General features: G+C 27.2%; 2 protein-coding genes across 2 annotated transcripts in view; one reads left to right on the top strand and one right to left on the bottom strand.

Moving 5' to 3' along the window:
- LOC129963544 (cuticle protein 10.9-like) lies at positions 1-10,824 on the bottom strand. The gene is made up of 5 exons (XM_056077988.1): positions 10,667-10,824; positions 5,540-5,620; positions 3,514-3,693; positions 1,603-1,798; positions 1-298 (listed from the first exon to the last, which is right to left on the bottom strand). The coding sequence occupies exons 1-4, from the start codon at positions 10,676-10,678 to the stop codon at positions 1,646-1,648; spliced, it is 426 nt and encodes a 141-aa protein (XP_055933963.1). The 5' UTR covers positions 10,679-10,824; the 3' UTR covers positions 1-298; positions 1,603-1,645.
- The window catches only part of LOC129963543 (uncharacterized), a 20,950-nt gene continuing 17,538 nt past the window's right edge, over positions 10,648-14,059 (top strand). The window contains exon 1 of the mRNA XM_056077986.1: positions 10,648-10,752. Coding sequence (XP_055933961.1) covers positions 10,738-10,752 — 15 coding nt within the window. The 5' untranslated portion in view covers positions 10,648-10,737. The remainder of the gene's footprint in view (positions 10,753-14,059) is intronic.

The following is a 14,059-nucleotide window of genomic DNA, read 5'->3' on the forward strand; positions in this document are numbered from 1 at the left end:
TTAACGAGTCGAAAGAAATTTATTACAAAACTAAATTTTTATACAGGTAAAAAAAATATTTTACAGGTTTTTTGTCGGAATGAAAGAAAAAAATATTTTACAGGTATTTCGTAGGAATGACAGAAAAGAGCTTCGACAGCATGGAATCTGACAATAGATTCAGGAATGTGGAAGAATTCGCCATAAAAAAACATCCACGTTTATTACTTTGCACCTGGCACTACTATTCGCAAGATTCAGGAATTTCAGTGGGTGGCAAAAGAATACACAGAATGTCATCATGGCAAACAAGAGTGCGCTGCAGGGAAAAAAAAACACGCATAAGACGTGAGAATCAGAAAAGTAACAATTAAAAACTATTCTAGGAAACGAGTATTAAATGTTTCCTAAAATAGTTTATTATATTTAGCAAGCATTTGCATGTTTTTATTAGTCAACCTGATACATTTGTTTGAGATTAAAGCTGAACCTGAAGGATTCTAGCAATTATATTATATATAGGTATAAAGTGACAATTGCGAGAAATAAATTTGAAATCCTAATGTATATTTTTTTATTTGAAGCTTATTTTGAGAAGTTTAGTTCGTGCAAATTTTGTACTTCTTTTGAAAAAATTCTATGAATTTTGCTAGTTTCAGTTTATTCAAATAAGTATTCTGGTTTAATTGCATAGGCTTTAAATGCAATAATTTTAATAATGCCATTATATTCTGAAATTATAGTATGCATATTCTGACTAAATTTAAACAATATATTTTAGTATTCATTAATGAGAGTTCAATGAAGGCATTATTAAATGAGCAAAAGGAGTAATTAGATGTATTTCTTTAAACTGATTAGAATACAAATTTAGATTAGGTTATAACTGAACTAAAAGACGCCAGAAATTGTTTTCTCTAAGACATAAAAGGCAAATTTTCTTTTTTGGCTTTTAACCATATCTTTAAATATGATTCTTTTTCATAAGTGACTAACTTAACGTTTTCATTTCTTTTTTACAGCAAGCAAAGAGCGGCCACACCTTGATGAAAGTTGTGAGCGTTTCAGTTTTACGGTGAATTTTTTCCCCTGAAATTGCTGATTAAATTCAAATGGTAATATTCTAGATTTGGCAAAGAGTTATAAATTTTATGATTATAATTGAAGATTTTAACAGAGCTTTAGAAAAGATTAAAATTTGTTCATTTTTCATTTACACAATCTTTAAAACCTTATAAGGAAATAAGTTATAAAACTACTTAATTGGCGTTGGAGACCGTTAAATAAATTAGTATTATTAAATGTAGCAATTGCAAAAGATTATAAAGCTTCCTACCATTTAAGGCAAGGTATAATATTGGATGGATATTCGTTATATGTGTAGTCTTGAAGTCTATACACTCAGCGTGCATTTTCTTTCTGCGACCTTATTTGCTAATTACATCACGAAAAATTTCAAAGAAATCTGATAAACACTGAATAAAATCAAATTTTAACTGTCGACTTTCATATCACGCACAATAAACTTCTGAATGAAGTTAAGCGATACGATATATGAATTAAGATACGAATATATCTTATGAAAAAAAATATTTGATTTTTTTTTAATTATTATTATTTTACCTTAGACGAGAGAAGAAGACGATGAAATTTGATATCCTAATTCCTAGTACTGGGGCTTGTAAGCAGCAGCGGCCCCACCAGCTGGAGCAGCCTGGTACCTCTGGGGTTGGGGTACCCAGTTGACGGCAATGGGGTTGGCATACAATTCGATGTCGGCAGGGCTCTTGTTTTCGGTTCCTGGTTCATTAGTTTTCACCTGAAACAACCGTAAAAATGGGACATTATTCATTCAGTCAGTTAAAATGCAGTATAAATAGAATGCCGAAAAATATCGAGTCTTCCTTTTCAGTTTGCACGAGGACTAATGACTGAAATTCTCAATTGTTTTTATGCAAGCATTTAAATGATGTATTTATGTGGATATTAGTGTGATAAGGGATTTATAACACTATTTATTTTAACTTTAAAATGCTTATCTATTTATATTGTTTGAAAATTCTTAAAGAAGCTTAATATTTTTCAGCTTATTGAACTATAACTGTAATGAGTAGTATGAAGACTGCATGAAATCGTTGCTTATGCTTTTGCCGTTTATAGATTAATTTGTTTTGCTTTCCAAAAGCTGATAGATTTTTTTAGATATTTATTAGTAATAGCCATTTAGAACAAATTTTTATTTTATATTTATCATATACAATTAACTAAATCTTGTTATTTAAAGGATGGATAATTGACACTTCATTGGAAGTTGTTCTTTAAATTTCACATGATTTCTCGTTACATGATTTACATGATTTCTGTTAAATGTCAAATTTAATTGATTTGTAAATAAATGAATAGCAATAGAATTATAAGTGAATAAAAGGCATTTTGTGCATACATTAATCCAGTAATTATATAATTCTTACAAACAATTTCTGTACTTAATCATTATATATCTACATATATTTCAATTTTAATATTCTCAAATAGGAAATGCATAAAGCGAAAGAATTATAATAGTCAAAAATTTTGACCTGCACATTTTACTGAATTTGTATTTTAGAATAAAATGGAAAACAGAATTAAATTTGTCCATCTGTCTTTATGCAATAATAACGCAAAATTAGACCAAAAAAACTGCGTCTCTACAATAAAACTAAATCTGTATCAAACGTTGAACGAAATCTTTTTACAAAATGTCTGTTTATGCATCTAAAAGCATATGAAGATGAAACTCTCTTCGAGTTACTTAAAACTGGACATGTCATTTTATCACTAGAGTAGTTAAACATCATCAAATTTCAGCTGATTGCCTTTCAATCATCATCAAAAAATTCATAAGCTGGCTTGCCTTTTGTTGATTTGTCTATTTTTATGTGAATATAAATAACTTGAAAAAGCAATTAGATAAATGGATGAATAATACACGAAAATTACCGAACTGCGTCAGATTTTATATTCAAATAGGTTCAAAATTACATGCTCGGCTCTTTTTCATTTATATGCCTGCTCAGGTGTCGTCCTCGTCATCTGACCGAGGTTCAAAATTACGAGGTCCGTCCCAAAACAGCCCTAATGTTGCTTTAAACGGGACGTTAATATAACTAAAACTAAACCAAACTAAACTTTTCATCTATATGATAATGGTAAATATAAAATTCAAGAGATAGAACATTTCTACTCGTTTATCAGGGAATATGAATGGATTATCCTTGGATTGAAATCTGGTTTAATATATACTTTGTTTGTCGCTTGTATGGCATTCCGAACAAATAAGTGAAGTAGTTCTTTTAGCAACTCTACTCCCAATAATATTTAACTTGTCAGCCTTCTTGATTTAGCGATTTGCTATATATTGTAGGTATCCACGACTATGTGAAAAGGTGCATCAAAATAGATTTCAATTATTATTTGTAAATTCTATTTCTGTGACATTCTTTTTTTACTCATTATTTTAGCGCTAGAGAATAGAATCGCATCAATGGTCACCTGAGCTCTGTACCCGTGCTCATCAGCGACGTACTCGACGACTCTTTCGATTCCCTGGGCATCCTTGTATCCGTAGCTTCCCTGGACTCGGCCGTTGGAGTCGCCGCTTTCCTTTCGGTAGGCGGTGTTACCGTACTCGTCGTTGCTGTCGTACCCGAACTGGTAAGGCTGGGGTGGGTACTGCAAAGGAAATTCACATTTTCATCTAATAACAAAACTATGAAATGAATACCTATTTGACAGTGACTGAATTTAAAAATAATTTGGCATCTGAGACCGTTTCCAGAAGATCATTCGCAAAATATGCTTCATAGAAAAATACGTTTCTTCATTCTTATACCAAAATGCCTTTTTCCCTAAGTTTTATGCAGATTTTTATGCAAAACTTTGTCCTACAAAGAGCTTTCTTATATATAAAAAAAAGCGGTACAATAGTTGGATTCCTTTTGGTAGAATCAATAAATTTAAGAATATGAAGTTCTGAATTAATGTCATCTAAAGGTTTATGCAATTAACGTATGTGGCTAAGGCAGGGAATAGTTTTTTTTTTTTTGAAAAGTGTAATAAAATATTTTTTTTTTGAACATTTGCTTAAAATATATTAGGAAAGTACACATAAAACAAAAATATGAATTAAAAGCCAGAGATATTTCGAAAACTGAAAGTTTATTTTCTTCTAAAAACAGGTATAAAATAAATAAAAAAATCTATTTTAAAGGTTTATCAATTTTTAATTTTACAGATAGGATAAGAAATCTATTTTACAGTTTATTTCTTACTTTAGGAACTAGGTAATCCAATTCACTTTTTAGATATTGTTCACTGATAAATAACATAAAATTTCCATTTTTTTCTCATATTATGAAGCATTAAAACGATTCTAAAATCTTTTTAAAGGAATAGATGACTTATTCAGTAGTTTAGAAATTATATTAAATATTGAGCAATTTTTATGAAATTTGAACAGAAAGCAGGCGTTGTATTTTGAATTATGAGGTTTTTGGTCAAGACGTTTTACTAATATTTAAAATTAGAGAAAGCAGTTTTTTAAAATATAAAGAGCATTAAAATAATTATTCAAATGTAGTAATTAATGCAGGTTAAAAAAAAGAGTGAATACAGAAACAAAATTCAAACAACCTGGTAAAGAAAATTGCTAGAATTTTGAATGTTCAATTAAATGAATGTTTCCATATTTTCGCCAAAAAAGGCTCCTTTTCAGCGTTATCTGTCTAAAAGGATTTATCTATTTTAACTGACAAATTTTATATTTTTCCATGTGATTTTACAACAAACTGTATTAACAATTTCAGTAATGAATAAATATTTTTTTCAAACAACTTTTTTCTGAATAGATTACTGTATTTAAACAATTCCTGACTTTAAAATTTTGATTTTTCAAGGTGCTTGAAAAACATTGTTTATTAACGATTCGCTACTCTAGAATTCCTTTTCTAAAGTACGGATATCCTTTAAAGATTACTGTAAAGATTAGATCTGGGATTAAAGGAGCTACGAGCTACTTCAGATTTATCAGACATTAAATTTTTGTAAGTTTTCACAATTTATCACCATATTTATATCAAATAAAATATTACTGCTGATTTTATTTAATGCTTTATATTAATTATCAGATTTTATGATATTTGCGCACTTCTCTCTTATTAAGTATTATATAAACGATAAAATACTGAAAATGCATCTAATTTTAGATAACTACCAATCAGTTCATTAATTCAAACACGACATTCTTTCTTAAAATGTAAAAATATTGCAAACCTTTATATGCATGAAAGTAATAGTTGTGTCGAATTTTTAATTTTTAAATATTCGAAATCTCTAGTCCTCCTTTTGATTTTTTAAGAAAATATTTTCCCCTTTAATCATCATTTTCTTTGTTAGAAATTCTTAAGTGATGGGCGAAATATCGCTCATTTTGCAGTGTTGTTCAAAAGAGTTGTGAAAATAATTTTTATAGATTGATTGTTTTAATGTTAGAACAAAACGATTAATTATAGGCACCTACCTTGATTTCATCAGGCTTTGCGTAACTTGGAGCAGCATACTGTGCCACGGAGGCAGCAATCACAGCAAAAAGAACAGCGACCTGAAAGAAACAGTCTTTATAAATTAAATTCATAAAATATTTCTTGTTAAACATTTAAAAAGCGGAAAAATTTCAACATTTAAGAACATAAAAAGGTTCTTTGATGTTTCTTGTTTTCAATACATTCAATGGCAGATTTAGATATATTACGGCCCTTGGCCAATGCTTATTAAGAGGCCTACATTGCACTCATTTATGAGTTGAACCAAAAGAGGTGTCCAGTCAAGGAATCGGGAACTTTGAATAATTGAAATTTTATGTGATATTAAACTTAATATCTGAAGAATAAACGAATGGCAATGATTCTCATGACCATTTTGATTTAATTTCTTCCTTTTGGTAATTTTCCTCGCTTAATCGTCATCAGTGCATGAAGCGAGCACGAAAATTATGCTATTCCAAATTTCGAAAATAAAATAAAATTCTTTTTCGAAATTAACTATGCAAATTTATACAAAATTTAAAGGATTTAACAACAGTTAATTGGAAGTAATGTTATGGATTTACTTAAATACTCTTTAATAAATATATTTATAATATTATGAAGTTTCCAATCTGTTCCTTTGGTTTTGAAATTCTGAAAATATATTAAAAATATTATGTGTAATTATTTTTGCTTTAGCAGTATTTTTTATACATATAAAATTCTTTGACTAAAATATAGTATTTGCGTTCGAATTAAACATTTTCAATCAAGAAATATATTATTCGAATATTTTTAATGCTTTAAATTTTTTATACCTGAATATTTTTTTATCTGATTTACACATTATTTATATCTATTATTATATCTGAATAATTTAAAATCTAATATATGAATATTATTAATATATTAAAACAATTTTTAAGCAAAATCATTTAATTACTCTTTTTAAAAAGCATTATAAGAGCCAGATAATGCAATAGCTCCAAAGATGGCAGCACGACACACTAAGTGATGTAGAATCATCTGAATTTTTTAAATCTAGATTTTTGTCAGTATTTATTGAAAGTTAAATGCGTTTTCATGAGAAATTTCTTATGATTTTATTGAAACAAAGAAGGTAAAAATATATTGATTTTAGAAAAATCTTATTAATGAGATTTTTTAAAAATAATTTTAAAATTTAAGTTTTGTTTGTTCATTCAATGGTCTCTTTGTTTTGGCAAACGATAATTTTGAATTACTGTTTTTTCCAAATGTAACCCTATAAAGTTATTTTTTATATAATTTTTCTCTATTTTATCTTGCTATTGAATAATACGAATTGCTTTAACTTTTAATAATGCAGTAAATATATTTTGCTGAAAACAAATCTTAGAAAGGTATATTTCTGTGGAGAAGAAAGGGGAATTGTGTTGCAGAGTAAATAGTGCTTTTATAATGATAGTACAAAAATATTCTATAAGAATTTCGAGAATAAAAAATATATATAAAACATATCAAATGACTTTTAGTACAATCTGTAAGAATGAGCAATTTATAAATATATATTTTGGATAATTTAAAGAATAATATAAGAAGATATTATAATTTTTTATAATATGCGATGCAAAAGTATTGATGAATTATCTTTAAAAAGTTCCATTTAATCATATTTGAAGATCCACAGAGTTTATGCATTGAACAATCTTTTATGCTTTAGATAAAAAACAAACATAGTAAATTTCCGAATTCACCACTTTTTTAAATATATGCTGCATTAAATCACGGGAGTTTAAACAGTGGATCATTAGCCAAAAAGCAAGATAGATAATTTTTTATTTCAATTTTTCCTATTAAAAACTAGAAAAAAAATGTGCTTTTATATAGCTAAGTTATACAGTATTTTTTTCCATTTTGCATAATGAATTGCAAAGTGATATTGACATTCAAGAACGCCCATTCTTAATTTAATTCACTGCAAAGCGATTTATCAATTTAAAGTGGGAAGTGCTGACAGGTGGCAACTTCTTAAAGGTTGATTTAACTAATTACTGAAAAGGAAATGAAATTTTCAGTTAATTTACCATACTATAATAAATCTCTCGAATGCCGGATTGCCTATAACGAAGAAAACAATGAGCTTCTTTTCTTTTCTTTTTTTTTTTTTTTTTAGTTCTAGCACTCTTTGCTTGAATGAAAGGTTTTACATAATATATTAACCATTTCATGTATTAATATTTCTTATGTTGAAGATATTAATAGCAAATTATGACGGTTTTATTCTCCATGATTTTGTTTTTATGTCAATAATCGTAGCTTAATTTGAAATAATTAAGTTGAAAATGACATAGGAAAAAATGAATCGATTTAAATGTGTTCAATAAATAAATGAAGCGAAATAAGATTGAATTCATTTTTCAGAAAAAAAAATATTGTTTATTTTTTGTATGCTATAAAATTGCAGGAAGGTTATAAGTGAGCTAATTTTTTAAAAATTGTCTTAAAATTAGAATTCAGTTATATAGTTAATTTTGGAATTATTTGTAGTGTTATTCCATCTTTTTTCTGAATGAAATTATTTGGAATATCTGCTCTGAATTTTGGATTTTCAGTTCATAACAGAATTCGTCAATGCAGATGAAATTAAATTCAGTTACTCTTAAATCCCAATTATCTTTAAGTTTATTATTTCACTTAAAGACAATAGAGAAACTTAACTACTCAGCTCACGTTCAAGTTTAAAATTTTTAAGCACATATTAAAGTAACAGAAATAAGTAAACATTTAAGCAATAGAATAAAAAGTTAAAGTTATACTTAATACACAAACACAAATTTGAAATTTGAAAGAAATTTTGAATTTTTTCTTTAAAATAAATATTAAATATAGTTTTTTTAAAGCTGAGATTGAAAATGAAATTCATCCATATGCTTGTATCTATTTACTTGTATGCAAAATTTTTTTGATAAGCAGTTATTACAGTTTTCATAAACCACATTTTGTTCTCTAGAAAACAAATACATTTGACTTATGATTTTATCGAACGTGTTTAAATTTAGTATTACTAAAAATAAGTCACAAATTTAAGAGATATCGATTCAACAAATGCAAAAACGAATATTTATAGCACAAACTAGGATAAAACAAAATTTTCCTTAAACAGGTGATAAATCAAAATATTTCAAATTCTTTTTAGATCAAAATACGGAAAACTCATTAATCCTGCGATATATCGCTGAGCGTAAGTTAGAAATGTCACTGACGAAATTGAAAAGCGAAGAATGAAAATTCAAAGCACGTGAGAAACCTGTTTGTTTTGTGTGAGGAACATGGAAAACGCCGGTGATGTTTCCTGATTTAAATCTTATCAACATAATAATAACAGAGTTGAAAGTTGAATGTCATTTGTTTTGTCCCATGAAAAAGAAAAACAACGTGAGCTTCAATAAATCATTTCATTGAACCGAGTGCTTTATATTTTTAAGAAAATACATAAATAGCATTTTTTTGAGTTTTATCTTAAAAATAATTTACAATGTAGCTGATTTAGCACATCATTATATTGTAGAATATTATTTATAAACATATTTTTACTTCTCAAATTTTAAATGTGAAATTTTTTGAATGAATTTATTTTTGAAATATTTCATTTGAATTGATGATAGTTATTCATATTTGTTTGAAAGTTATTTCATATTTGTTGACAGTTATTTCATATTTGTTTTTTAATGTACTTTCACTCAAAATATAAAATTTAAAACGAAATATCAATTTAAAATTTAAGTTCCTTACGTCTTTGGAAATATTCAAGATATTTGACTTAAACTGGATTGATTAGATACTTTTTATGACAAAGAAAAAAGTCTATCTAAACTTTCTTGAAATTAAAACTGCATTTTTATTCGATAGAAAGTTTTGCTTGAACTTTAAAGTGCACATAAGGTTTGAATAAGAAATTAAGGATATCTCCACTATTTTATAAATATTTCTGTATGATAAATTACTAAGGTTAAAATTAAGTTTTGAAAGCACGAAATTTAAAAATAGGAAAGTAACATTTTATAAATATGCTCAAATTCTTTTTGCATTAGTTGTTTTTGAACGATTATTTTCCGGATAAAAACTGTGGCGTAAAAACTGAATGATTCTCTACACTTAAATTTTAATTAATTTTTAATTTTCCTGAAGAAAGCTGGCAAAGAGTTTTCATGCTTCCTTTATAATTTCAGTTCAATTTCAGCTAACATTTTAAATGTGATTTTATAAAAAAATCATTGATGAAGAGATAAATTATCCACATTAAAATGTAATGGAAAATAATCATTAAAAGTGTTCAAGCTCAACATATATGCAAAGAAAAATGTGAAATATAAAAAAATGCACAAGTAGCTTAAAAATACGATAGATTAATGAAAATGGAAAATCAGTTATTCGCTTCATTAGAAAAAATGAAGCTTTAACTATTTAAAAAACATACTATAATTTCTTATTTGACTTTAAAAAACTACTGATGAAATTTTTGGAGTATTTTAGAAGTCTGTAATATTTTCAAAGACTTTTGAGTCACTTATTCATTTTATTCGACTCGTAGTTTGTGATTTACTATATTATTCATGCAAATGAGCTTATTTCTTAGGTTTTGAAAGTCCTCAAATACTCTCTGTAAAAAGGGATATACTCCTCGTTTTTTGTCACTTGTACAAGACAGAAAATACAAGCTTTATTTAAAAAAATATTTGACTCAAATAAATAAACTTCTCATTTGCAAGGTATTTAAAACACACTGAATCAATATTTTGAATTAAAATTTTGACAGAATTACTTAAAAATATAAATGGTCAGTAACAAGATTTCGACAATCTTTTTTAGCTTAAAATATCTACTATAAAGACAAAAAACAATGGCGAGCAAATATTATATTAGAAAGTACAATTACAACTGCTACCAGAAGACTCTAAATTTACTTATTTAATTAAAATTTCACTATTGATTGCTGAAGCAGTTAGATTCATTTTTCAATTCATTGTTCTAACACAATTCATCATGTCTCTAGACGATGAAGCCCTAATTGACTCTTCGGGAAAAGAATCGAAAACTCTTCCGGAGAAAAAATGGGGAAAACAAGAGAACATCTTCCTTACCTTAAAGTACATGATGAATTCTCGAGAGGAGAGTGGACCACAAGCTTCCAAGATTGTTTGGTGCTCTGCGAATGTCTGGAATGAAAGTGAGTGTTCTTTATATATGGATTTCTGAAGCAAGGGGAAAACAAAAAGTTGGGGGCAGAAGCCTGTCCATCCGGCTAAACAGTAGGTCAGATGGAACCCTGTTCTTGAAAACTAGTGTGTGGAGGCTACCCCACTTTCCGTCGTCTGCTTACCAGACGATCATTTGTTTTGTTGCGTTTTTCATTTTTAACTTTTATTTTTTATTTTATTTTTATTCTCTATTCTCTTCTTCTCTCTTTTGATTCTTTTATTGTCATTAGCAGTCGGCTCTTCTTTTGGTTTTTTTGAAAAGGAAACTGGCTGGTTTAGGTGGTAAGGGCGTGGGATTTTTTTATTGATACGAACTCTCTGAGCTTTTTGGTTCGGTGTGTTTCGAAATCTTGTCGTCACCACCTGAGGGCGAATTCGGCAGTAATAATTTCTTTTTTTTTGTCTTTGCTAGAGCATTTTTGTCCGGGTTTAATAGGTCAAGATGATGACATCGCGGTATTTTCTTACCACAGGTGTCTGGTCGACTGGAAAATTTAACGGTTTTCCCTTTCTTTTTTATCGTCCACCTGGGGTCTGGTTTGTCGAAGGATTACCCAAGATCTCCAGGTCATTATTGTGCTGCTGAAGGTCAAAAAAGTGCGGAAGAAGGCGTGGTAACCCTAAAATCTCGGGCCTAAGGGCCAAAAAATTGCATGTCTTCCTCGATTTATGCCGCTTTGATTTCACTTTTCTTAAGTACCCCCACAGGGAGTAATTAACGATGTTCATCTGGTTAACCTTGCGGCGTTTAATTACAGATGGTGAGAAATTTCACTAAGGGATATAATTATAAGGTACGGATGATTGGCAATTTTGTGCAATAAATTTTGCAGATGATGGTATCTAGGACGTAAATCAACAAAGAACATAAAACATACAGCAAGTCTTCAGGGTAAGAGGCCAAGGCAGATTAAACAGATAACAAAATTCAGAACATTAAATGTTCAGAAAATTCTAGCAGAGCTCATATTCTGAAATTCACTTGCTTAAAGCTTTAGAAATGTATCCTTGGAAACAATTCCAATGAAAAATGATTAACTTGACTGGAATTTAAGTATAAATGGGTAGTAAATAATTTTGAAGTACTAATTATTTATTAAAAGTGTGATAATTTTCTTTGCAGCCTAAAAATATTGAATTCCAACCTAAAAGTAGGCAAAATTTCTCAAGTATATCTTGAAATGTTTAAAATGTGGAAAAGAAAATTAGAAAATTTCATATATACTTATGTGATTATAAATCTATATAAATCTTCGAGAATTAAGAAAATGATTAAATTTAAAGATTCATCCCAAATTTAAAAGAATTAATTTTTAAAATATTAAACGAACCAAATAAATTTGTGGAAATAATTTTCATGAATTCTTCCAAATTCTTGACAAATAAGTTTTGTGAATTCTTTTGGCACTCTTGTGTAATTTAGGTTACTTTTATTGTCTGAAAACTTTCTATCAAAAATTTTATGTGCATAAAAATACTAATATTTGAAGTATCTGACTATGTCAGAGGAATTTTTTTAATAATTATATTTGAATTATATTTATATTTAATAATTTTATTTGAATTATATTTATATTTAATAATTTTATTTGAATTATATTTGTATAAAATTTTTCTATTTTTAAGTAACATTTATACAGAAAACATATCATATAAAAATTGCTTACAAATAAATTATTTTTAAATATAAGTGGTAACAGAAATTTTTGCCCTAAATTGGATTTTTTTTTCAAATACTCTCATTTAAAAATAAATGAAGGAAATATCAGTTCCTTTAGCATATAAATCATTGATAGACTGAAGCAAAAGTATAAGAATACTTCGGAATTTTTGAGAATTACAAAAATTTTAGAGTGAAATTATTGTTTTTTTTTTTTTTTTGAATTTTGATTTTTTTTTGTCAAACTTTAAAATGTGCATAACTTTTTAATTGCTCATCATTCATCTTATGTTTTCATTTATACACTGGGCAGTATTAAAAATTGAATATATGTGAAACTTCAGACTGATATTTTTTAATAGTTTTATTGTAATCGTGTTTCGAAAAATGAAAATTTTCGGAAAGAAAACTATTAAAAACAAATTAAATAGTTAAAAAAATGGAATAAAATGTGTTTCAATTTTTTTTCTTATTTTAATTTTAATGAGATAGACAAAAGTATTTTCTATTGAGTATGTATTAGAATCCGCTATGCAAATGGTATAAGTAGATTTTGATATTTCAATTTTTTAATTTAAAAATGTTTGTTAAATTATCTGGAGATACTATTACCAATTAACATTTATCGATACGCTTTAAAGGCTTTTCATGTCATAAATTACTGCATGATCAATAATTTATGATCATGCTATCAAGATGCTATAGTGATTCAGAATTATCTAAATTTATATTAAAGCCATCAAAAACAAAAAAATTAATACTGAAAACATTCCAAAATAATATCTGGTACATGGTAAAAGAATTGAAATAGGAAAGAATAATAATTTTTAAATAACCTTGCAAAAATAATGGAAAAGTTTATTTATAATATTGTTCACTGCTCCATTTTCAGTTATTATTCTATTAAAATTTCTTTCATTTCCAATTATAGTTGATTTAAAATAGAAACGACTATGAGAATGTAAAAAAAACAGGCTTTCAGATAAAACAATTTTTAAAAATTGAGCTTTTTTTTTTAAAAAAAAATCAAAAACGGGTTTTAACGTAGATGGATACCTTAAGTCATGAAAAATTAAATGTGCTAAAAAATTAATTTATAATAAATTGAAAAACATATAAGTGAATTTCCCAATTTCCCATAGATTATAGTATATTTTTTAAAAGCAAAGACAAATAATGTCCTTCTTGAAAATCAAGCAAGTTGAAAAATTTTAATCATGAATTTTGATATGAAGGAAGGGATAACCAAACAAATTCAAAACAAAAACAAAAAAAATTCTGAAATATTAATTATCAGGCTAAGTTTTGCAAGAGCTTTACAATTTCAATTCTTAGAATTAAGCAGCTCAGGTATTCGCAAGGTCAAATAATTGATAATCACTTCTTTTTTTACAAAACCAGATGCGAATTCATTGATTATTCTGCCAGTTTTAATTGAAAAATTCAAAAGGAAATGTGATTTACACTAGATGTTATGTATTTTGCTTAAGCTACATTTATGTTCAGTTGATAGGTAAAATTATGACTACTAAGAGTTTTATGTTTAGTTGATATTTAAGTTACGTTTCTACCAAAATGCGCGTTCTTTTATTTTGGCAATAATTTTAAGATATTTA

Source organism: Argiope bruennichi, chromosome 3, assembly GCF_947563725.1.
Source record: "Argiope bruennichi chromosome 3, qqArgBrue1.1, whole genome shotgun sequence".
NCBI lineage: Eukaryota > Metazoa > Arthropoda > Arachnida > Araneae > Araneidae > Argiope > Argiope bruennichi.

Coding starts and splice junctions, on each gene's coding strand:
- LOC129963544 (XM_056077988.1), bottom strand. Junction 3,694..5,539: donor CAAAGCCTGATGAAATCAAG/GTAGGTGCCTAT, acceptor TTTCCTTTGCAG/TACCCACCCCAGCCTTACCA. Junction 1,799..3,513: donor AGCACGGGTACAGAGCTCAG/GTGACCATTGAT, acceptor CGGTTGTTTCAG/GTGAAAACTAATGAACCAGG.